We start from the raw sequence: 9,050 nt of genomic DNA, 5'->3' as shown, positions 1-9,050 counted from the left end.
ACATATATTTTTGCGATATAATTTTAAAAAGAAATGTATTGTTAGCTTAAGTGCAAATTTTACAGATAAATTTATTTTAATGAAATAAAAAATAGTACTATGTAGCTTTTAACAAAGGTTTTAGAAAAGCAAAACTAAATTTTAATTTTGCTGTATTTTTGTTATACATATCTCTGTGGACTCGTTTACTAATATAATAAATATGTGTATATTTTAAAAATAACTGAATATTGAACGCAATTAAAATAAACTTAACGTAGGACTTTTTGAAAGATTCTTACCTTTGTGTGCACAGATTTTAAGATCCTGTTATAAATTTGAGTATCAGGACCCCAAGTATTATACCATGCAGCAGATGTTAACATAACTTCCATTACTTCAGCGATATTTATCTTTGTAAACATAATCTATCTAAATTAGCGGACAGATTGAGTAATTAAAAATTTTAAATGTAAAACAAAAATTTCTATAGAGCATCATCTAGTTTTTTATTTTTAGTTTTACAAATTCAATAATATATCTTGATTATAGTTCGTCGTACGACTCTATATGTTATTAAGACTTTTATAGACAATATAATTTTCAATATTTTGGCCCAGATTATTTTTGCGGATCCTCAGTTGTTTTTGAATTATATAATCGTCACCTAAAATGCAAAAGGGCGTAACAACACTTTTCAAATTTTTACAGGACAAACAATTAAATTAAATAAAAACTGTTTGACCTGTGGAAATAACTAATTTTTTAATTAAATCAGTGTTTTTGGTAAATGAGTTGTAAAAATCTGCGACATGTACATATTTTGATGCAATTTCCCATTTTTTGGTTGTTACGCATTTCAGGCAACGATATCAATTAGATTAATGCGAATAAAGAGATTGTGATTACAATTCTTGCACAAAAATTAGTGCAACACTTAATAATCGATTTTTAACAACTAAAAAACGTAGTTTTGATTAATATTTGTTTGGCTCATTTGAATAGGTTTATCATTAATTGACAAAAACAACAACAACAAAATACAATATTCATGAAACTTTTTTATTTTATGAACATGTTTACAAGGTTTTAGAAATTGAGGATCACATGTTTAATAACATGAAATTGCCCCCCAATACATCGCACGTCCCTTACAGCTATTTAGACAAGTCTGATGGAGCTCACCCTTTTAATAAAATCATAAATATAATTATACCTATCTGACGCTCTAAAATAAACTTTTTCGTCCGAAAAAAACAATTTGCTATTGCTTTTTATATCTCTTGTCCACGTGCACACTGAATACATTTTATATTTATGAGTGGCTTTTTAATTTGTTCATCTTTTCAAATTATTTAAACTTAAAAATCAGCTATTAAATATTGCGCTAATTTTTGTATAAATTTTTTATACGTATATAAAATTTTGATATACATAACTAATTACTCTATCAGTTTTTGCAAAAAAATTATTTGAATGTAAAGAAAATAGTGAACCTATTCAATTAAGCGGAAGTGCTTTAATGCCTAGAGAGTCCTAAGATTTAATATCTCACTCTTTATGTGTATGTATGTCCAGTAGAGATACAAATTGCTACGTTTTTTCCTAATTTTTTACAGGGTTTTTTTATAAACAACTTTGTAATATTGCTCATATCTTAGTATTAAAGCCCCAACAGTGAAGTGTCGTGAATAAACTATTATTTAGAAAAATGTACAATCTATAATAGAATTTTATTAAAACAATATATAATAAAAAAAAAACAAATTTGTTTGTAACTAAATGGTTATTTTTCTATTTCCTATAACAAAGCCAATGATATCAAGATAGACATTCAAGGAATTTTTACTACATACAAAATAATAGTGGAGGGGAAGTTTTTTAAACTTATATAAATGCACATTTTTCAAAATTCACTTTTGTTCAGGAGAACTCAGAACGAACATTGTTTAACAATGACCGCCTTCTTTGAGCTTACTGACCAATGTATCAACATCGGGTACGACTGCACCAGCCTTGCGGACTGGAGGATCCTCAACGGAAATGACTTCAATGCGTGGTGTAGTATCAACACCCAAATCGCCAGCAGACATCTTCTTCAAAGGCTTCTTCTTGGCCTTCATAATGTTGGGTAGAGTGGCGTAACGTGGAGTGTTCAAACGCAAGTCAGCACTTAGAACAGCAGGAGTTTTAGTTTTAATAGTCTCAAGACCACCATCGATTTCACGGACAATGGTTAAACCATCACCGGTTTTTTCAATCTTGTTACAGAAAGTACCTTGGGGCCAATCGAGGGCAGCGGCAGTCATTTGGGCAGTTTGATTGCAATCGTCATCAATGGCTTGTTTGCCCAAAATAACCAAATCGGCTTTTTCGTCTAAGGCCAACTTGGCAAGAATTTTGGAAACGTGGATGGGTTGCAACAAATCGTAATCCTTACCGGAAATCTCAACGTGAATGCCACGATCAGCGCCCATGGCCAAAGCTGTACGAATGACTTCCTGTGATTGAGTGGGTCCAATTGAAACAGCAACTACTTCAGTGGCCAACTTCTTTTCTTTCATTTTAACAGCCTCTTCCACGGCGATTTCATCGAAAGGATTCATCGAGTGTTTGACACCTTGGGTAACAACGCCAGTTTTTTCAGGATTGACGCGTACCTATATAACCAAAACAAATCAATTTTTATGCTAAAACAGGTAGCAGCGCATCACAACATCTTCGCCAGTGATTACGCAAAAAATGTGATAAGAAACAAAAACACTGAGTAGCTAATTTTTCCACGCCATAAGCATGAGAATCTAGCAAAGGGCCTATAAAATGTTCTTACCTTAACGGCATAATCAACCACACGCTTAACACCAACCAAAACGCGAGACATTTTCCAAGTAACTTTCCTAAAAGGCACCTACAAAGCAACAACAACAATATATCAATTTATTTTAATTAATTCCTTAATTAATGAAAAAAGAGCGACGCAAATAAAACGAACCTGCTACAAAGAGTGTTGAAAAACTGACAAAAAAATGTTGAATAAAAATTTTGACAAGTCCAAAGGTTGTAGAAGAAGAAGATCGATCATAATATTCCGCATTGCCAACAAAGATATTGCCAGACGATTATATCGAAAGAAAAACGCTAGAAGTCCAGATGCTTCAAATCTATGGATTTTTTTTTTTTACTTATTTTTTGAAATTATAATTTTCAAATTCTTATGTAATTAAAACAGTAAGATGTATTTGTTTGTAATATATAAAATCAGGACTTACGGCAACTAATGGGACAAAATTGCAAAAATATGTTCGGTGAAGTATGTTCTTGCCTTCATATTCATCTGATTTTTAAATTTTAGTCAAATCTAAACCACTAAACTGAGGATTTAATATATTTGAGGTACTCGACCTCAATTATCTTAATGTAATGTGTACCTACATATATAAACTAAATTGTTAATATAGAAATATTACATCTAAATATCTAGTATTTTTTAATTTATTTCTTACATACAAATATACATAGAAATGACAGTCATAGAATGACAGATGGAAGTTATGTCAATAATGTCGTTAAACACACGTTGGATATAAATACATACATACATATGTACATATTTATGTAAAATTACATTTCCATTCTTTACAAAAATTATAAACAAAAAACAAATAGTACATTAGCATTGAAAACGTAGTTTTTAATAAAAACACACTTTAAACAAAAGTAAGTAGAGAAAGCAGAAAAATCAAAACAATAATAATGAATATGGACACAAAGCAAGTGTCAAAAAATAACTGTTGTTGTAAATATGTATATTGTAATAAAAACATTGTCACAACTGCGAGTTTTGTTAAAGAAGACTTTTCATTATTAAATTAGTTGAATTACTAGTATTTTTAAAACTAAAGAAAAATTAACCAAAAAATAAATATGTCTTCTCAACCTTTAGTGATGCGTATAATGGCTTTGTCCATTAATACCGCTAAACGTGCCGGCTCAATTATAAGGGATGTCATGCAAAAGGGTAATTTGGGCATCGTTGAAAAGGTTAGTAGTGCCGCAACACTTCCTTCTATCTTATCTGATCAAGGTTAAACATTTATTGTTGTAGGGTAAAGATGACTTGCAAACTGAAGCTGATCGCTCGGCACAACGTTGTATTATCGCCTCACTGAGTAAACAGTTTCCAGCAATAAAAATAATTGGAGAAGAAGGTGGTTCCGATTTAAATGTTTGCAATGACTGGTTAGTTTCTGAGTATGATCAAGAAGTACTTAAGCTTAACTGTCCCGAACAATTTCGCGATGTTACTGATGATGATTTTGTCATATGGGTTGATCCCCTCGATGGTACATCTGAGTATACACAAGGATTCTTAGACCATGTCACAGTTTTAATTGGAATTTCCATTAAAAACTCTGCTGTTGGAGGTATAATACATCAACCTTACTATAAAAATCCTAATGGTGAATTAGGGCGTACTATTTGGGGCTTAAAGGGTCTAGGTACAGGTGGATTTGAACCTACTGAAGCGCCCGCAGATAAATTTGTTATTACTACCACACGCTCACATTCCAATGCCATAGTTCAAGCCGCCCTAGATGCTCTCGTTCCCACAGATGTTATTAAAGTTGGAGGAGCAGGCTATAAGGTCTTACAGTTGTTGGAAGGCAAAGCTCATGCATATGTCTTTGCTAGCCCTGGTTGTAAAAAATGGGATACTTGTGCCCCGGAGGCTGTCTTAGAGGCTCAGGGCGGTTGTTTAACCGATATGCTTGGGGAACACTATTCATATGCGAGTGACGTTGAACATCCCAATAAGAGAGGTGTTTTAGCTACAATTGGAAAAGTGTCTCATAGTGAAATTATTGCTAAATTACCAGCAACAGTCCTAGAGGCTATGCGCAGTAAATAGTTAAGACCCTATACATACTTTCCTGTTATGTACTGTATGTTTATGTCAAGGATTAGTGTTATGTAATTGCTATTCAAAAAGCTTTTAGCTTTTTAGATAATAAATGTTGAATAACAATGAATTAGTATTATCAATTTATTTTTCTTATATTATCTTGCGATGAGTCGACAAGATAAGTCAATAGAATCATTTATAATACCTAATATTTTTCTTAAACAAAATGTGTATTTTTTGTTTACGTTAGAGTCTCTGTGTACTCTGTGCAAGTACTAGCTCATCAAAATTTCTTAGATTTCGTCAACATGTTCCGTCGAAACATTCATGTTCTGACCAACTCCCTCTCTGTGTATTACCTATTATTCTGATCATGCGAGCGTTAAATTAGAGCGTATTATTGCATTGTTGAATATATCTAAATGAGTATCATGAAAATCATACTAAATCGGGGATGTAAAACTTCTCTCTTTTACTTCGTTGTTTGGGCTTTTCCTACCAAATTTAAATCGATTTTTGGCAGGTTTGACAAAATACATACTTTTAAAGAATTTTAACAATTTAATTATACATTTATTTACTGTATTAAAATATTAAAATTTTTGTATATCAAAATTTTATTAAATATATTTTTGATTCATTAAATGGAGTTCGGAATAACTAGAATTTACGGATTGAAAACTACAGATTTTTCTACAGCCATTAATATGTTAATTTTATCACAAATTTCATCGTAATTTGTATAATTTTATCTGAAATTTACAGCTGAACGGCTCTTTACTTTAGCCGAACTGGCCAAAAGCGGTTATAGGGCACGTCATCAATGTATACTGGACACATTGGAAGGTTATACACAATCATCGGACGTGCCTGATCGTATACCAGACACAGAATATGTCGGAAACTTTGAAACGCTGATCCCAGGTAGAATGTCTTGGTCAAGCGGAACATTAGAGCAGTAAGAATCCGTTGTTACATGGATGGCTCTAAATTGGGGGACAAAGTGGTGCTGGGTTCTATATTGAAGACCCAGAAACAGAAATATACCACCGTTTACCAAATCATAACACAAGCTTCCAGGCAGAGGTACGAGTAATAACGGAATGCGTAAATTGGATTAGAATAAATATGGCGCCCACAGCGCTTAATATATTTACCGATAGCCAGAAGGCAATTAGGGCGATATCAGGCGATAGAACTAAATCTAAGACCGTATTGGATTGTAAGAAAGCTTTAACTGAATACTCTTCCAGAGGTAAGGTTCACATCATATGTGTACCAGCCCACTCGGGCGAATGTAATTCCTTTAAAGGGTAGGGAGCTCGAGGTAGTTAACCTGACAAACGCGAAACCATTCGACGCAACAAAAGCTGAACTAAAAATGTGGGTGAGAGAATCCCATAAGGCCTCTTGGAATAATGAAACAGTGGGTAGAACCACGAAGATCCTATGGGGTGACCCTGATGAGAGCAAGACGAAAAATCTCCTCAAAATGAGCAAGTCTGAAGTTAGTATGATGGTACGTATTTTGAGTAGACACACAGGATTACGAGCACATCTATGCAAAATTGGACGTGCGGATTCAGACGAATGTAGAGCATGTGCAGAGGACAGTGAAACTCTAGAGCACTTTCTTTGCCTCTGCCAGGCATTCGTCGAAGTTAGATCCAATCAGTGTTGCCATATATTTTTTGAAGAAAACTTTTTATTTTTATAAAAAAAAACTTTTTTTCAACAAAAAAAAACACAAATAAAATTAAAGTCAGCTCAATTGTACTGGCTAATTGGACCACGGTCTGCTCTAGACTTGGAGTACAAAGTGCTTTTGTACAAAACAGTTATAAAACCGATATGGCTATACGGCATTCAACTGTGGGGAACAGCCTCCTCATCTAATGTTGAAAAATTACAAAGAAAGCAGTCAGCACTGTTAAGGTCAATAACAGGTGCCCCGTGGTACATTCGCAATAGTAATATTCATAGGGATCTCAATGTCCCCATAATACGCGAGGAGATCAAACTCTCTTGTTTAACCTACCTGTCGAAACTAATGGATCACCCAAATCCCCTTGCCAGGGAGTTGCTGTCATTTGAGGGTCATAGACGACTGAGAAGAACGGAAACATTGGATTTTGCCAGATAATCAAATTATCGAGAACTTTTGTTGAAATTGCAGTGGCAATAACGACGTTAGTTATAGTTTAGGTTAAGATTTCAATACTTATTGTAAATTTCTATGTAAGAAAGATTCAATAAATAATAAGTAAAATGAAAAAAAAAAAAAAAAAAAAAAAAAAAAAAAAACTTTTTTTTGTACTAAAATTACAAAATACCCAAAAAAAATTAGCAAATTGAGGAATTTTAAATAGCTTAATGATAATTGGTACAGAACTTTTCCTTAAAATCAGTAGCAAGGAATTACTGGATATTGTGGTCTTAGACACCATAAATTTACACTTGAAATGTCATGATGAATCTATGTAGATTCTGTGTACTACAAGAGGAAACCTCTGAACTTTTGTAACTACCCGTCATTGGGAACTCGAAACACGAAGATTTTGTCTTACCCAGACCCAGATGATATCTTCAAACACTCACTGATTAATCCATTTATCTTCATGCGCGAATTTGGCCTAGTATGGTGAACCAATGGGCTGCACAAAATCTCTACAATATGGTCGAAGTGCATTGTGTCCTTAACGTGTATTCTAAGGGATTAAGGTCATCAACACCGGTCAATTTTTTTCAGTTTCTAGGAATATCTCGAATATTAATGGTATAAAATATTATTTTGTTAATGTTTGTTTTTTTTTATTTTAAACTTATTTATTGATTAAATAAAATAAAAACTGAAAAACTGTATACATTTTCAAAAAACTTTTTTTATTGGAATAAAACTTGAAAACTTTTTTAAATCTCAAAAAACTTGCAAAAAAAGGGAAAACTTGACATATGGTAACACTGGATCCAATGCATCAAAATGCACATTGTCGCAAATTTGTAGAACTCTATTGTCAAAAACAGGTCCATATTAATATTATATGATTATGGGTACTTCAAACTGGTGTAAATTTGTTTACAATTGCTATATAACCAACGTATTTTTATTTTAACTTAATTTTATTTTAACATTAAAATTATTTTTCAGGAATTTCCGATTCGTATTGGATCGATTTTAACCATTATATTATATAGCAAATTTAATCGAATAATTTTAATCCATGAAATTAGGTACAAGATATTAAACTTTCTTGTTGCTAAGTCGTTTGGGTTTTACAAAATTCATATCTTCAAGGACGTTTCCCTACATACATTAAAAAAGAATCTCAAGAAATAAATGTATCATAAACTTTGAAAAGTGTTGTTAAAGCTGTGATACATGGTTGTCAGATCTTACAAAGATGACTGAAAAATGTACAGAAAATGCTAAAAATTGTAAATTGAGATGGACAATAGACTGCCGATATTGTTAGATCTAATAACCGTGTATACATAGGCGACAAAATACATTAATAAATAAGTCATACTTTTCTCAAAAAATAGTTTTATATGATTTTCGAAATTTGGTAGGTTTTAAACGATTTTGGTAGTATTTTGACAAAAATTTGGTAGGATCAAAACTTGGTCAGTGGCAACGCTGAACATGGTTCACTCTGTTATTCGCTCATGGTTCTTTCATTAGTTGAGTTGAGCTATATATGCATAAATCATTTATCATCATCATAAAAATGGCTGATGCGGTAAATGAATAGGTACCAGGATGCACTTATTACATCATGAATATGTACTTAGATTTTAATTTGTTTTATGACCATTATTTTAATTTAAAAAATTTTAAACGATAGTAAAAGTATACATAAATATATTTATTTTCATCAGCACCCTAACAAGACCTACATATATGTATTATGGATATTCATTGTAGTATGGGGCCACAAACGAAAAATTTACAAACGGTTTGACAAATTTCACATTTAGTATTAGTTTTAATTACAAATAAACAAAAAGGTTTTCTTTAAATTTAAGAATTTTATTAAAAGAAAAATAGATTTAAAAAATTGCCAAAAAAAAAGAAATTTTCGAACATAAAAATAAATCAAACATAAATTAATTAAAATATAAATAAATATACATACACTGGATATCGATTGAAATTAAAGGAATATTA

The 9,050-nt window shown here is 31.9% G+C and overlaps 2 protein-coding genes across 3 annotated transcripts; one reads left to right on the top strand and one right to left on the bottom strand.

Annotated features, from left to right (window-relative positions):
• Window positions 1-1,693: 1,693 nt before the first annotated feature.
• Window positions 1,694-3,118, bottom strand: LOC119603667 (electron transfer flavoprotein subunit beta). Its single transcript, XM_037955781.1, has 3 exons — window positions 2,972-3,118; window positions 2,810-2,887; window positions 1,694-2,639 (listed from the first exon to the last, which is right to left on the bottom strand). Exons 2-3 carry the CDS (start codon window positions 2,858-2,860, stop codon window positions 1,929-1,931), a joined length of 762 nt encoding a protein of 253 aa, XP_037811709.1. The 5' UTR covers window positions 2,861-2,887; window positions 2,972-3,118; the 3' UTR covers window positions 1,694-1,928.
• A 391-nt stretch (window positions 3,119-3,509) lies between these two features.
• LOC119603665 (3'(2'),5'-bisphosphate nucleotidase 1) lies at window positions 3,510-5,009 on the top strand. 2 transcript variants are annotated; one of them, XM_037955778.1, is made up of 3 exons: window positions 3,510-3,696; window positions 3,923-4,020; window positions 4,085-5,009. In XM_037955778.1, coding segments are annotated over exons 1-3 (903 nt in total). In that variant the 5' UTR covers window positions 3,510-3,695; the 3' UTR covers window positions 4,889-5,009. The 2 variants fall into 2 exon arrangements, with proteins under 2 accessions (XP_037811706.1, XP_037811705.1); XM_037955777.1 differs by lacking the exon at window positions 3,510-3,696 and having other exon boundaries at window positions 3,765-4,020.
• The last annotated feature ends 4,041 nt before the right edge of the window (window positions 5,010-9,050 follow it).

Source organism: Lucilia sericata, unplaced genomic scaffold, assembly GCF_015586225.1.
Source record: "Lucilia sericata isolate MDLA Ls3-8-SP2 unplaced genomic scaffold, ASM1558622v1 Contig000323F_arrow, whole genome shotgun sequence".
NCBI classification, from domain to species: Eukaryota; Metazoa; Arthropoda; class Insecta; order Diptera; family Calliphoridae; genus Lucilia; species Lucilia sericata.
This window is presented reverse-complemented; position numbering and strand designations above follow the sequence as displayed.

Excerpts from the sequence above, each read along its gene's own strand:
- LOC119603667 (XM_037955781.1), bottom strand. The coding sequence starts at position 2,860 with ATGTCTCGCGTTTTGGTTGGTGTTAAGCGTGTGGTTGATTATGCCGTT. Across the intron at positions 2,640-2,809 it reads TGGTTGATTATGCCGTTAAG|GTACGCGTCAATCCTGAAAA; the intron begins GTAAGAACATTT and ends TTGGTTATATAG.
- LOC119603665 (XM_037955777.1), top strand. The coding sequence starts at position 3,904 with ATGTCTTCTCAACCTTTAGTGATGCGTATAATGGCTTTGTCCATTAAT. Across the intron at positions 4,021-4,084 it reads ATTTGGGCATCGTTGAAAAG|GGTAAAGATGACTTGCAAAC; the intron begins GTTAGTAGTGCC and ends TTATTGTTGTAG.